This window comes from Paramisgurnus dabryanus, chromosome 18, assembly GCF_030506205.2.
Source record: "Paramisgurnus dabryanus chromosome 18, PD_genome_1.1, whole genome shotgun sequence".
NCBI classification, from domain to species: domain Eukaryota; kingdom Metazoa; phylum Chordata; class Actinopteri; order Cypriniformes; family Cobitidae; genus Paramisgurnus; species Paramisgurnus dabryanus.
This window is the reverse complement of record NC_133354.1, coordinates 29140659-29156593: the sequence shown is the minus strand read 5'-3', so window position 1 is coordinate 29156593 and position 15935 is coordinate 29140659. Positions and strand designations below refer to the sequence as shown.

At 37.3% G+C, this 15935-nt stretch overlaps 1 protein-coding gene across 8 annotated transcripts; it reads right to left on the bottom strand.

Annotated features, from left to right (window-relative positions):
• Positions 1-5742: 5742 nt before the first annotated feature.
• On the bottom strand, positions 5743-14208 carry LOC135745977 (uncharacterized). Of its 8 annotated transcripts, none has more exons than XM_073812606.1 (11): positions 13931-14208; positions 12678-12849; positions 11743-11759; positions 11615-11632; positions 11276-11472; positions 11029-11168; positions 10054-10179; positions 9769-9802; positions 9511-9589; positions 7066-7134; positions 5743-5868 (listed from the first exon to the last, which is right to left on the bottom strand). In XM_073812606.1, the coding sequence occupies exons 1-7, from the start codon at positions 14020-14022 to the stop codon at positions 10132-10134; spliced, it is 684 nt and encodes a 227-aa protein (XP_073668707.1). In that variant the 5' UTR covers positions 14023-14208; the 3' UTR covers positions 5743-5868; positions 7066-7134; positions 9511-9589; positions 9769-9802; positions 10054-10131. The 8 variants fall into 8 exon arrangements, with proteins under 8 accessions (XP_073668707.1, XP_073668708.1, XP_073668711.1 ...); XM_073812607.1 differs by having other exon boundaries at positions 10062-10179; XM_073812610.1 differs by lacking the exon at positions 9511-9589 and adding an exon at positions 12955-13032 and having other exon boundaries at positions 5751-5868; positions 13931-14041.
• Between the last annotated feature and the right edge of the window lie 1727 nt (positions 14209-15935).

Here is a 15935-nt window from a genome sequence, read left to right as displayed (position 1 = left end):
AAAGCATAGTGAAATAAATGTTTGAATTTTAACTGTGATGCTCTTTATCTTACAGACTCTCACTTAGATTTGAGACTTTAGTCTGGTTTTCACAGGTAGAGTCTCACGTGTACAAGTCCGCTGGCAATATGTGCTAACAGGAGAAAGCTGGCAAGTGGCTAAAAATTCTATATCTGGACAAAAATTTCATCCTTCTCATTTTTAATGGTGATAAACGTAACCTATTATTGACCATTAAGTACTGTTAGCGGTTGGCTATAACTGATGCTAACATAACGTCAAAAGGAAGCTCTGTGAATAAATAATATATACAACGTTAAGTTACCTTTCTTTAATAAATAGTTTCTGATGTCCAGACCTCTTCTAAGCTTTGTTTATAAGTTACTCGCGCTTTGCCCTCCCCACGAAACGAGCCTCCGTTGATCACGCGCGCGTATCTTTGGGGACACCAAAAGTGCGTGGGCCCTTAGAATCGTCCTAACTTTTCCCCCTTTAGTGGCGCCCCTGTGTGTAGTCCTTTGCTAGCTTTGTCCCGTCCTCACTGCTTATAAAATCCAAAGTGAGTCCACACTTTGGATTTAAATGTTGCTGGAGCATCCTTTAACTTCTTCCTCTCACTTCTACTTTCCTCGCCTGACTCCGCCATTTTCAAGTGTGTGTACATCTTCTTACACCTACAACAGCCAAATTCGCTATGACCTGGGCCCCCACATACCCCAACATTGCCTAAAGGTTTTCATTTGAATTGCGCAACAGTAATATTGAGAAAATACATTTATATTTAGTAATTTATCAGATGCTTTTGTCCAAAGCGACTTACAAATGAAGTAAACAATAGAAGCAATTATAGCAACACAAGAACAGCAATACATAAGTGCACTGGAAATAGTCTCATCAAGTCAACACAGTATACATAGCCAAGTGCTGGTTAGTATTTTTTTGTAAGAATGTACAGATAGAGATAAAGAAACAACAACTATATAGGATAGTAAATCCTATATTAGGAATTGAGGTAATGTCCTAAGAGATGCCAATTCTTAAAGACAGCTACAGAGTCAGCAGATCATGTCGTGACCAGCAGTTCATTCCACAGTTGTGGAATAGCTCCAGAGAAGGTACCCGTTAATGTTTTTCCCTTTTTGAGATGGCAACACAAGCCGTCGTTTGGTGACAGTGCGCAGATATCGAGAGGGTATGTAAGTCTGTATAAGCAAGTGAAGGTAAGGGGGTGCTGACCCAGTGCTGGTTTTAAAGGCCAGGAGCAGAACTTTAAATTTGATGCAAGCTGCTATAGGGAGCCAGTGTAACTTGACAAAGAGAGGAGGGACGTGCACCCTCTTTGGCTCATTGAAAACCCTTGCTGCTGCATTCTGAATCATCTGTTAGGGTTTGGTTTGAATATTTCATGAAGTCCAGCCAGTAGCGCATTGCAGTAGTCCAGCCTGGACAGGACAAGAGCGCTTGTACTAGGATCTCCGTAGCATGCTCATTTACAAGAGTGGGTGGTGCTGGCAACATGCTCTGTGAAGCTAAGCTGATCATCAATGACCACTCCCAGGTTTCTGGCTGTCCTGGAAGGCGTGATGGTCGAAGAACCTAGCTGAATGGAAAGGTTCTGATGAATCTTTGGTTCAGATGATATGACAAGCAGTTCTGTCTTCGAAACCATTGGCAGAAACCATGGGGTCATTGGGGTGGAATTACAAGTGATGTTGAGTGTCATCCCCATAGCAGTTGTAGGAAAAGCCATGTTTTCAAATGAAAAAAACGGTTGCACTTTATTTTACAGTACGTGTACTTACCTTGTACATGTATGGTAAATAAGTTGTACTTACAGACAAATGTGTGGTACTTACTTTTAGGTATCTACATGGTAATTAACTGGTATCATTACTGTACTTACCAGTAGTACATACTTGGTAGTTATATGTAACTCTAGGTAAGTACTGGGTAATAACATATATATACTTATAGTGTAGGTATACTGTAACTAACGAGAAACATTACTGTACTTACAAATAAATGTACAATATAAGTATTTAGTATTTACAGGCAAGTTAGGGTAAATGACAGGTATTTATAGTGTACATATATGATAACTAATATCGAACACTACTGTACTTACAAATTGTATACATGATAAGTGTGTGGTACCTGTAGGCCAGTGTAAGTTAATGACCGGCACAAATGGTGTATGTATACTGTAACTAATGAGAAACACTACTGTACTTACAAATTGTATATACACGATAAGTGTGTGGTACCTGCAGGCAAGTGTAAGTTATACTTATACCATACGTATATGATAACTAAGAACAAACATTACTGATGTGCCATATTGGTACTCAGACTCAGTATCTTTGTCCTTTAAACCAAGCATTAAATAACCGTATGCATTAACTACTGGGTTCATTCACTAGTACGTCTATGGTAACTGCATGGAAACAGGACTGTAAAATAAAGTGTTGCTTTTTACATAGTTATTACATAGGACCTACCACCTAAGATATAGCATCATATACATGTTACTGTGAGACAAACCCAACCATTGACTATTATACACATTAACTACTGGGTAAATTCACTAGTACGTCCATGGTTACTGCATGGAAACAGGACTGTAAAATAAAGTGATGCTTTTTACACAGTTATTACATAGGACCTACCACCTAAAATATAGCATCATATACATGTCACTGTCCGGCAAACCCAACCGTTGACTATCATACGCATTAACTACTGTGTACATTCACTAGTACGTCCATGATAACTGCATGGAAACAGGACTGTAAAATAAAGTGTTGCTTTTTACACAGTTATTACAAAGGATCTAACACCTAAGATTATAGCATCATATACATGTTACTGTGAGGCAAACCCAACCATTGACTATCATATGCATTAACTACTGGGTACATTCACTAGTACACGCTTATTGTGTATATACAGTTTGTAAGTACAGTAGTGTTTGATATTAGTTATCATATATGTACACTATAAATACCTGTCATTAACCCTAACTTGCCTGTAAATACTTAATACTTATATTGTACATTTATTTGTAAGTACAGTTATGTTTCTCGTTACTTACAGTATACCTACACTATAAGTATGTATATGTTAATACCCAGTACTTATCTAGAGTTACATAATAACTACCAAGTATTTACCACTGGTAAGTACAGTAATGATACCACTTTATTACCATGTAGATACCTAAAAGTAAGTAACACACATTTGTCGGTAAGTACAACTTATTTACCATATACGTACAAGGTAAGTACACGTACTGTAAAATAAAGTGCTACCAAAAAAACCCATGGATGTCATGTATATCGAAAAGAGCAGTGGTCAAAGCTCGAGACTTTGGGGTTCGGAGATGTCACCTATCTAGGATCCCCTGCATGACCTACATGAGAGGTACGACTGATTGCTATCCAGGAGATTATTCTGTGTCAAGAAAGAGGAGAGCTGGGCAAAGAAAATATAATTAATTAAGTCAATATAATTGTATTTTGAAACAAAGCATATGTATAAGCTACTGTAAGATATATCCTTTGCTTGCAAATTCATTATAGGATGTATTGAAAAACAATCTAATTAATACACTACTACAACTTCAGTCTGTGATCTTACAAAAAAAAACTAAATAAGAAAAAAAAGTAAAGCATTAGATTACAATTCAGACTGATCTAACAAACTGAACTAACAAACACCAGCAATGGATGTGAAGATTTGATGTATGCAACTGATGCATGACTCTGTTCATGTATTTAACTGCATCTGTACAATTTATGTCACTGTAAATCACTTTGTTTAAGTGGACTTTTTAGTATGAACCTGCAAAACGTAACTGTAACGTCAATAGTCATTACTATGTATAATGTGTGAAACGAAAATAACTACCGATAACACTGCCATCTTAGACTCCTCTGTATTTAGGAGAGTATGTACAATTTTTTTTTGTTACGTATGACAAATTCAGAGGACGGCAGAGCAGCAGCACAGAACCCTACATAAACTGCGTACGCTCTCATCTTAAATGCGGATGCGACTAAGATGGCGGCATTACAGCACGCTAATTATTTTCATTTATAAAGTTTTAAATATGGATATTTCTAAAACAAAACGGCATGGATTACCTTCGGAAGGCCTTTGTTTATCATTGTGAAGCCATTTGGATTTATTTTGTGAAGGATGAATGCACATTTTTTGGACTTGAAGGAGTGGACCCTGTAACTTTACATTTGATTAACTGAAACATCTAAGACATTTTCTAAAATAACTGAAAATGTGTTTGTCTGAAAAATGATGGACATATACATCTGGGATGGTTTGGGGGTGAGAAAATCATGGGTTTAATATCATTTTTGGCTGAACTATCCCTTTAATGTGACGAGTGACGCTGAGAGACGAGTGACGAGGAGTCGCAAGCCTGGAGCTTTGTTGAGCTTATCAGCTAAATCCTATTTTTTCACTATCTTATTCCTATCTATATAATATAACTTATTAGCTTATTTTAGGAATACTTTACCTTGACGATTACTGAACTGTATTACTAAGTGAAACGATTGTATCACTACCCAGACAGCACACATACATCTGGCCGACGTTGTGCCGACTTTCAAAGTTCCATCGGCAAGATGTCGCTCAGGGAGCGTTTGCTCATTGGGAAGATGTCGTCTAGATGTCGGCATCTCGTCGCAAATGCCCTCGGGCCGATGTTTAAACGATGCAATTACAGCCGCTCTGCACGGGCTTTACCGGGCATTTATTTATTAAATTAAACCTTTATTCATTCACACTTATGCAGAATAATGTGCTTCTTTGCAATAATAACTAAAAACAAGTACACCACTGCCAATAACCGTTGCAAATTTATTCATTTGACAAATATAACACATAAACAACTTGGATAAATCAGTAACAGAATATTTACATGTGTCACACATAAATTACATATTCTGTAACTATTATACACTGCTATACTACTGTGTAAACGTTTTACTTACACTTAACTCAAATATTTCTTATACCCTTCAAAATAATATACTCTTAAAGTATATGATTCAATTACGTTTGTGGACAAAAATATAGTCTCAACATATACATTTATTTCAATTGAGAACTAAAATTTAATTTAAAACTTTTTTCAAATTACTTGGACAAAATGATAAAATAAACAAGTAATTCAAGCCCACAATACATGGAAATTTCTTTAAAAATATCTCAGGGTGAGATGTCAAAAAATTACTGAAAAAACCTAAGGGTATATATTTCAAATTCTAGGCAAAGGGTGGCTGCATTTGAAATGCTAAAATATAACAGTTTGGATTTCAGAAGTTTTAGTCTCAAGATAATTCACATATGTTGTACAAATGGGACACGGCCTGTGAAAACCCAGCAAAGTATTTCTTTGTGACTTACTGTTTTCTACATAAAATCATCCTACACAATTCAGAAAACATTCTCTGAAAATATAATCTTGACATATTCAATACTGACAGAGTAAGGTCATGCCAAAGACTGAACTCAATGTTAAATCAGTAAATTCAAACTTTAGATGTCATTAGATTTTAAGCCAGTAGCCTGGATTTCATATACAAGGTCACATATTTATGTATCTTAGAAATATATTGTAAATAATAATGTGCATGTGCATGTACATGTACATAACAAAAACATTTAATCATAACATTCTCGTCAGGTCTTCTGTCTTTGTTTCCTACACTTGTCTCTGCAAGCAGTGCCATTAAACCTTAGAGGTTCCTCTTTGTTGCCTTTGTTTCCTGTCCCGAACACCGCCCTTTAAACATCTGGATACCACTTCTTCCTCTCCATGGTTCCTCTTTGTTGCTTTAGGATCACCTAAATGGAAACATCCAACAAAAAATTATTAATCATACGATCACATTTTTATATTTAAATTTAGGTGCCTATGGCAAACATGAACAATCGTGTATATTGGATAGATAATCAAAAAGTGGACCCACAAAGCATACAGTACTTTATGTAAGCATATAAAACATCTGATCTACTGTGTTGTTGCATTCCTGAGTGTCTGGCTGTGCATTATTAACAGTGTTAATTCTTCTTTGCATCCTCAGCTATACTTAAAATGAGTGCTATAGGAGGAATTAATGCAAATGTCTTGAAAATTATACATTTTATTGTTAGAGATATCTAAAGATAACAGTCACCCACTTGCTTACCACCAAACTGTGTTGAACAAGTGCTTGCATCAGTGTTTATGTAATCGAGTAAAGTATAACCTTATTCACACAGCACTTTGGTCCCAGAAAATATCCGTAAAATTGGCAGACAGGCATTTGTGTGAACGCAAAGATGTTCTGGGATTGTTCCAGGAAAGAGGACCTAGTAACATTACCGTAAGATACCTGGAAAGCCCTCTTTGTGAATGAGACGCAAAAACAATGGCGTAGTTTTGAAGTTATGGTTCAGCTCTTTAAAACAAGGGTTTTACAAAGGTCGGCAAACTGGACTGAAGCAGAGATCAGGGAGCTTGTCACTATCCACGCTGAAGCAGAGATCATTTAGCAGCACAACAGTTCTAGCGCATCAGGTGCTCACATGAGCTTATATTAAACAAAATACATGTGCGTGATAGCAACAAGATATTCAGCTCTTTAAAACGGGGGTTTAAATGAACATTTACATTCACAATGAGAAATGTCTGCAAACTGGACTAGAACAGAGTTCAGGGAGTTTCAAAAATCCACTTTGAAATTGGGATAATTCATGTGCATACTAGAACAGCGCATCACGCATTCCATTATAGTCTTATCATAAACAAAAATCCAGTCTTCTGCAGAGAGAAATAACCAATAATAACAAACCTTCAGACACTGTGGATAAAACCTATCAAGTGCAGGACTTTAAACACATCATGTGTCTTTACGGCATAAACACAGATTCCGGAAAATCATTGGCAGTGTGAATGAACCAAAAATCAAATGGTCCTGGACCAAGTTTAAGTATAATATGAATGGGCCCTTCTTTAATGTATCGTGTCTAACAGATACCAAGTAGCAAAGTTTGTCTCACCTGTGGGCCACAACACTTAGTTCTGTCCTAGTATACGCCTTAGTCCTCGGTCTAGATCTCACCCAAACACTGTAAACGGAGCAGAACAGAAATGTTCATATGTAAGTAGAAATGATAAGTGGACCCAGATTTGTTCCAGAATGTATTAAATGAAAATAACATGCTCTGCTTTGTCTAAGATAAAGGATAAAATGCACCGTAAATAAAAGACATTTTAAAAGGGTTGAGTCATCTTTTTGCTTTGACGTCTTTGTTTTAGTTTATCTTTACCCTTCTGCTTGTTAACAGCACACATCATCAGTAATGTTCAATTATCACTTTATGCATTACTTTATTATTTTATATTAATGTTAAACACACCTTCAGGATCGTCAGTGTACTCAAATAGACAAGACTGAGCAGTGTTCATTTACCACCAGGGATTTTGATCTGTAACTGAATACAGTCAAAGCAACAAGATGATTGTCTGATGACTCAAATGAGTTAAAGGATTACTCCTCCCACCAAAATGAAAATTGACTGATTATTACTTTTTTAACAGAACACAATCAGAGTTATATTAAATCATTTCCTGGTTCTTTACATTTATATATTGTATTTATATTTTTGCTTTATAATGTCATAGACTGGGATCAATGTTTTTCAAAGCTCAAAAGTATATCCATCCATCATTAAAGTAATCCATATGTAACCCAGTGGATTAATAAATGTCTTCCGAAGCGAAACAATACGTTTGTGAGAAAAACTATTCATATTTATAGCTTTTTATGATAGAGACAAGACATTTACAAAGTTAAAAAGACAATTTAAATATGGCGGCACGTGTTATCGCATTGGATGTTATGCATCTCATGACTAGTCGTAAAATGAATTGTGATGAAACACAGTAGAGACACATGAGAAACAATGCGATTGAGTTGTTGTAGTCTGTTTACATTACATATACATCGTAACTCGCTTAAAGCTTAAAATATAAAGTTTTTCTCACAAGCCTATCATTTTGCATCAGAAGACCCACTGGGTTATATATGGGTCACTTTAATGATGGATGGATGCACTTTTGGAACTTCAAAACATTGATGCCCAGTCAATGCCATTATTAAAGGAATAGTCTACTCATTTTCAATATTAAAATATGTTATTACCTTAACTAAGAACTGTTGAATCATCCCTCTATCATCTGTGTGTGTGCACGTAAGCGCTGGAGCGTGCTGCGACGCTACGATAGCATTTAGCTTAGCCCCATTCATTCAATGGTACCATTTAGAGATAAAGTTAGAAGTGACCAAACACATCAACGTTTTTCCTTTTGAAGACGAGTAGTTATACGAGCAAGTTTGGTGGTACAAAATAAAACATAGCGCTTTTCTAAGCGGATTTAAAAGAGTAACTATATTTTATGGCGTAATAGCACTTTTGGGAGTACTTCGACTTGGCGCAGTAACACCCTCCCTCTCCCATTATGAGAGTGAGAAGGGGAGCGGACTTTTCAGGCGAGTCGAAGTACTCCCAAAAGTGCTGTTCCGCCATAAAATATAGTTCCTCTTTTAAATCCGCTTAGAAAAGCGCTACGTTTTATTTTGTACCACCAAACTTGCTCGTATAACTACTCGTCTTAAATAGGAAAAACGTTGATGTGTTTGGTCACTTCTAACTTTATCTCTAAATGGCAGCATTGAATGAATGGGGCTAAGCTAAATGCTATCGTAGCGTCGCAGCGCGCTCCAGCGCTTACGTGCACACACACAGATGATAGAGGGATGATTCAACAGTTCTTAGTTAAGGTAATAACATATTTTAATATTGAAAATGAGTAGACTATTCCTTTAAGCATTGAAGAACCAGGACCAGTGGCGGACAATGACTTATTTTCCGAGGGCGCACAATGCAATGCGAAGCTCATCCCAACATGTATGTAGCCCGTCATGTGTGTGGTTCGTCATTTTAAAATATGTGTTAGGCGTATCGCATGTGAATCACGTGTCATGTCAAAATAAGTGCCTGCTGCACATACGTCATAGGGCCTAATGGTTTATGATAAAAGATACCTGCATTATCTCATGCGTAATCAGAGTTTAATGTTAAGTGAATGTGTTGCGTGTATTTTGTGAACGTGAGCATCTCTTTTATCATAAAAGGTTTTGACGCGTGTGCAGCAGGCAGTTCTTTTGACAAGACACGTGATGCACATGGTTTACATGATGTAACAAACACATATTTTTGAAGACACGAGCAACACACATGACACTCTGAACACTTATTTTGAATTCGCACCCCTCAGAAGAGCAGTCACGAGCCGCCACTGGCCAGGACAGTATTTAATATAACTCTGATTGTGTTTGGCTAAAGAAAGAAAGACAAACATCTTGGATACAATGGGGTTGAGTAAATAATCCTTCAAAGCTAAAAGTTTACGTAAAAATTATAATTGTATCATTTACTCACCTTCATGTTGTTATAAACTTGCCAAAAATTCTTTAATCTGATAAATGATGTCAATCATACAGTTGATGGTACCCATTGACTTCCATAATAGGAAAAAGACATTTTATTGAAGTAAATGAGCAGCTGTGTACTTAACATCATTTATCAAAATATCTTGTTTTGTGTATATCACAATAAATAAACTCATGCTGGTTAAGAACATAAACAGGGCCTGTGTGATCACTAAAGCACAATAAAAAACATGTAAAGCTATCTTACCTTGAAAGAAAATTTGACACGGACTACTGAAAATCTAATGAAGGAAAAAGACAAAAAATCATATATTATGCACAAACGTTAAAAACAACATTGCAGTGTAGTGTTTAGTATAATGCGTTTCAAATAAGTAAATTCAACTTATATTATTTGTATAGTATATATCAGTACAGGGACATGCACAAGTTTTGGCACCCCTGGTAAAAAAAATTCTGTTAATGTAAACATTTAAGCGAGGGGAAGATGAAATGATCTCCAAAAGTATCCAAAGTTAATCATGAAACGCACATGATTACCACTGTATGTAGTCCAGTGCTGGGATCGTCTGAAGTCCTTGCAAGGATCGATGTCATCTTTCCATTTGTGTTAGGTCATCTGACAGAGGCAGGATCCAGACTGCAGCTCACATAATTGCTAGTAGAAATAGAAAAGCAAATTGAGAAAATTTGCATGACTGCTGTTCATAGCTTTTTAGGTAGTGGATGGTTGTGATTATTAAGTTATTTATAACCTGAGGCAAAGGTTAGTGAATGCAATTATGTGCATGCTAGACTTAGAGCTGTTGCGTTTGGTGGATAGAATCGGCGGTGTCAATTTCAACGTTGATAATTAGTCAACATAAATATTGTGTCATCACGACAAAAATATAGCCTTTTCCCCTTTGACATGGCAGATTTAAATGCAGATTAACATTCACAATGAGAAAAATCTGCAAACTGGACTGAAGAAGAAATCAGGGGGCTCGTCACTATCAGCTATGAACATTCACCAGCATAACAAAACAGCGTGTAACACAGTGCTTCCCAATCCTGGTCCTCGAGCACCCCCTCCCAAAAACTTATTTAAAACACCTGATTCAACTTATCAGCCTCCTTCCAAAATGGTAAACATGTCTCCCTAACAAGCTGATGAGTTAAATAAGGAGACATCTAAAACTTTTTGAGAGGGCGTGCTCGAGGACCAGGATTGGGAAGCACTGGTGTAACGCACTCCTTTATGATCTTATCATAAACAAAAAAATACACGTGTGGTTTCTCGAGAGAGAAATCACGGATAAGCAAACTACAGATACTACGAAAAACCTACCAAGTGCATGTGTGTGAAAGCACAAACAAATCTAGATAACTATTGGCAGCGTGAATTAACCAAAATCAAATAATCCCGAACAACTCCCGGATGTGTACTCTGTATTTTTTCCATAATATGTGTGTGAAAAGGGCTACAGACATTAACCATTCATTGAAAGCAAGTTGTCCATTGAACCTTAAATGTCCTTGTCAGTATCGGGAAAGCGGTCCTGAAACAAATATCCTCGTCGTAAGAGATGTACGGCGTACTGTCTCGACTAAACATATGGAGTCCTTCTTTAGGATCTCTGACTGCCGCACTCTGATGTTGTTCACCTGGCGTGTAACATGACAACCCAAATTGTCTTCATTATCCCAGGCACCTGCACAGAAACATTGAGAACACAAGCACCAGGGAAGCAGTGAGTGTGCGTCTTACCTACACCTAATGTAGCGTGTACATGCCGGGCGATGGAGGCCCCAGTGATCCCAACATAGGGGGGAGAAGCAGTTATAAGTCGGTATCTCAAAAGCCTGAGGCAATGTGGTGGGAGAAGTGCTGGCTCGTGTCTTCCACTGTCGGTTTGCTGGCATTGGAGAGAATCTCATCTGGATTGATCGCATCCTAGATGTACATGCCCTGCACAGAGAAACAGATGGCTTAGTACCTCTATGTCCTATCTCCGATAAAACTAATATGACAGTATGGTTAAGATCAAAAACACTTAGGGTTAAAGTCAAATAATAAAAATGTTTGTAACAGCTGGTTAAAAACAACTTACAGCAAATGATGTTGTGATCTGTTTTGCAAAGACATAAAACATAAAAATTGAATATTACAGATTAACATAAATGATGTCCAGTTACACCCACTAAAATGTCTTGAGTTGTCTGTCAGTGAAATACATACACAACAGTGCCAATGACCTGTTAACACACAAGAAGAGAGGAAACATATATGAGGGAAATATTAGCTAAGGAAAAAGGCAAGAAATTTATTCAGTCATTTCCAGCCCTTGATGTGTTTAAAATCCACAGTATGACAAATGACTATGATATGAAACACCTGTTCATTAAATCACTGTACATTTCATACATCTGATATACAATAACGTAAATCAGATTGCACTGTGCATAACAAAATGGTTGTCAAAAAATCTGAACTAACTTAAATAATGTCAATGTAAACATCTTTTGTTTGTTTTGTTTTTAAATTTGCTGCCATTGTAAGCACTCAAACTATCATACAGATCATAATAATACACTTTATACAGTAACTAAAACTGCCAGAGCATCATAAATATATATAGAGACAAAAATCATATTATTCACACTCACTAAATGTGTTTAAAATGACAATTTACCTCAGACAAGATATTTGCAAAAGCTTTTCTAACAAACGGGACAGAACAATTAACCATATTATGTTGATCATTTAAACATCAAACAAACACTCACAATGAAATGAAACAACCAAAATTACTATGTTATTGAACTCAATTATATAATCATCGATAATCATCCTCATATTTTTCCTAAAATTTAAATTACCTCAGAATACTTCCAACTGCTGTTCAGAAAAGCAATGGCCATCTGCCTATATTAAGTTCATCGTTTACATAGCAACAAAAACACAATACTGAACAAGTGAAAGGTATTTAGATTGATAAAAATAATGGAAATTATAATCTCTATTAAATAAAACATTTTAGCAAAAATGCATCAAATCTGAATAGCGCTGCTAGTACTACAAATGTTATGACTTTATTTGCTGTGCTGTAGTAGACGGAGTGCCTTATACTAACTTTTAAGACTTTAAATATAAGATTTTTGTCGAAAACTTACCTGAACCACGTACATCTGCGAAGTCAGCTCCCGCATTTTTTCCTTGTTCATGGCAAGACGAGACTGGAGTGGCTTCTCTGGGTTAAGGAATATATCGCCATCTGTTGGTTTGGCATGCTCATGACAATGCTTCATACCGGGGTTTTGCGTGTTCGAGTTGACGTGGAATTGTCTGTTTTTTTACGAAGGAGGGGAACACAAACAATGATACATGTAAAACAAGCCAATAATCCCTTATTTGTACTCACTTTCCCGAGTTGCCTTTTCTCTAATTTACTTGAGTATTAACGGCGGCTGGCAACCAGCGTATGTACATTACTACCCCCTCCTGCTTCGGATTAATGGAACTTAGCAGCTGTGTGTCATTAAAAGCAAAGAAAGCGCTGCTATTTTATTTATTTTTACTTTTATTGTTGAGAATTACCCCACTGATTGCTAGTTTTAAAGGCTGTTAACCACTTCAGTACTCTGATTAGGGAGGAGTCATCAGATTTCGCTTCCACTTTTATTTATGCAAGTTTCAACCTTGTACACATGCCAGTATTCAACTGAGGTAGTTTCTGTAATAAACAAATAAGACATAAAAAATAACCTGTCTACATACGGATTCAACCGTATTACAAATGAAACATCATGAACTCTCATATATACACTAAGCAAGGATATAAACTACGGAAAGAAATATAATAGCATAAATCACGTTATGCAGCATTATTATAGCAACAGATAACAAACTGTAGAATACAGGATTATGCCCATAATAAGAAGAACTAAACATATATTGCAGGTATTAGTGTTATAAGCACCCGTGCTAACGCAAGTGTTAGCGCGATTACACTGATAATTATGCAGATCACGAAACAGCGGCAAAACTGGCGTAATGCCAGAAATAGTTACGGTGCACACAAACATTAATCATTAAACATAGTATAATGATATGAACTTACTGTGTCATAAACTTTAACTTGCACTGAAGGATGCTGCACACGAGTGAAAAGCTTGCGAACTCTACGAAAACTCCAGCTAGTATACTTTCGTAACAGAGAATACCACACTTACGCTAGAAACGTATATGCTTTAAACTATGCACTGCGCATTTCACGTAACCCAACACATTAACGAGATAAGTTACGTACAATAATAGATAAACCATAAAGAATTCGCAACATGTATATTATATTAAAACATTTACATTTACTTAACGGATTCCATTTTTCTTCACTTATTATCATTTACTTAGTTCTTGTACATACTTGATACACCCATGATGTCGCCTTTGCTCTGGTGGGTTGCATTGCAAAGGGAGGAGTAACTGGACACGCACCAACAGAGAGAAGCGCGGCATCGGCCTCCGGTATAGTTATCCGACCCAAAACCGACGTAACAGACAAGCTTGATGAGCGGGAAATACCGTTGACTTGACTGAAGATTTGGCCGATGCCTGGCCGATACTTATTAGATGTTTCAGATAAGGAGGCCGACGTACGCTCTTGAGCCGACGTCGGGCAGACGTACGTGTGCTGTCTGGGTAGTAACACCCAGTGTTAGCATATAGCACGCTAGCATCACCAGCCAGTGCCGGCTAAAGCTAGCCTTTCTTACCATCTGTTTACTTAAACCTGCCTTCGTTGGCGATCTAATGGCGCATTCATCCGATGTATGTTTTCCCACCTGTCCACGCCAGATCGGGAAGCTGTGAAGAAGGTGCTTCCAGGCCTTCGCAGAGTCAGCGTGCCTCACATCACCCTGACCACAGACGTTCGCCCAGCATGAAAACGGTGAGACTCCCCTTGTTATTGTAACCTGCACTACTTGCCACATGTACAGTTTAGCTTCATACGTCAGCATAGAGTGTTTTACATGTGCTAAGTGTATTGAAGTAGTAAGGCTGACGGAGAAGGTTGCAGAACTAGAAGCGCGCATACGAACTCTAGTTGAGCATAGTAAGGCCGCTACTGTTAATGATACAAACAATGTTTCGGGTGCGCCTAGTGTTAAGCATAATACACATGGCTCGGTTCCGACTTCAGAGTCAAGACGGCTGACTAACTGGGTGACTGCCAGGCGGCATAGTCACATTTGGCACCCAAAATACACTCCTGTTTTAATATCAAACAGATATTCTCCACTCAGCAATACACCAGCTGAGACGTCTGTTAAAAGTGCCCTGGTTATTGGAGATTCTATACTCAGGAACGTTAAAGGAATAGTCTACTCATTTTCAATATTAAAATATGTTATTACCTTAACTAAGAAGAGTTGATACATCCCTCTATCATCTTAGTGCGTGCACGTAAGCTCTGGGGCGCGCTGCGACACTTCGATAGCATTTAGCTTAGCCCCATTCATTCAATGGTACCACTCAGAGATAAAGTTAGAAGTGACCAAACACATCAACGTTTTTCCTATTTAAGACTAAGAGAAATACGAGCAAGTTTGGTGGTACAAAATAAAACGTAGCGCTTTTCTAAGCGGATTTAAAAGAGGAACTATATTGTATGGCGGAACAGCACTTTTGGGAGTACTTCAACTCGCCTGAAAAATCCGCTCCCCTTCTCCCTCTCATAATGGGAGAGGGAGAGTGTTACTGCGCCGCGTCGAAGTACTCCCAAAAGTGCTGTTCCACCATACAATATAGTTCCTCATTTAAATCCCCTTAGAAAAGCGTTACCTTTTATTTCTGGGGAAGATCTGACCTGCTAAAGAGAAATGGCCTCCATCCGTCTCCGGAAGGAAGTGCTATTCTCTCTAGAAATCTGACCAATAGTCTTACTTTTGATATTGTCTGATATATTGTAGATAGCTACAATATACAACAACATATTTAAAGCTCCACTGTGTACTTTTTTGAGTTAATTCTTAGCAAAAACCCATGATTTCTTTCAAAAGTATGTGCTCATTCATGTGTAATTACTTCCACCCACTAATCAAAGTATTCTCGTAAGTGTAGAATCTGCTATTTAAAATACATACTGTCGAGTCACTCGACTGGCGCATCCATGTTGTGCCTCCATCTTTGAAATACATTCGCCGACGAGGGACATTCCTGAAATTCAAGCTCCACTTATTGCTTTCAGACTACACTCAACGCTGGCCGCTAGCTAAAGCCTCCAGAGTTTGCATGTGTCTTATTTCAGAATATTAACAATTATAAAGCTGACAATTATTCTTAGTTAATTCTAAATTTATGTAATATGCTTATGACTTGTGAATGTAATGCTCAGTTAATTTAAATAAACCAGGTTTGATGACGTATGC

What these genes read in the sequence shown, in the direction of transcription:
- LOC135745977 (XM_073812606.1), bottom strand. Translation starts at nt 14,022, where the DNA reads ATGCCGCGCTTCTCTCTGTTGGTGCGTGTCCAGTTACTCCTCCCTTTG. An exon ending in ATGTACACGCTACATTAGGT is followed by an intron (nt 11,169 to 11,275) that starts GTAGGTAAGACG and finishes GTTACACGCCAG; the next exon opens with GTGAACAACATCAGAGTGCG. An exon ending in TACTGACAAGGACATTTAAG is followed by an intron (nt 10,180 to 11,028) that starts GTTCAATGGACA and finishes TATTTCTACTAG; the next exon opens with CAATTATGTGAGCTGCAGTC.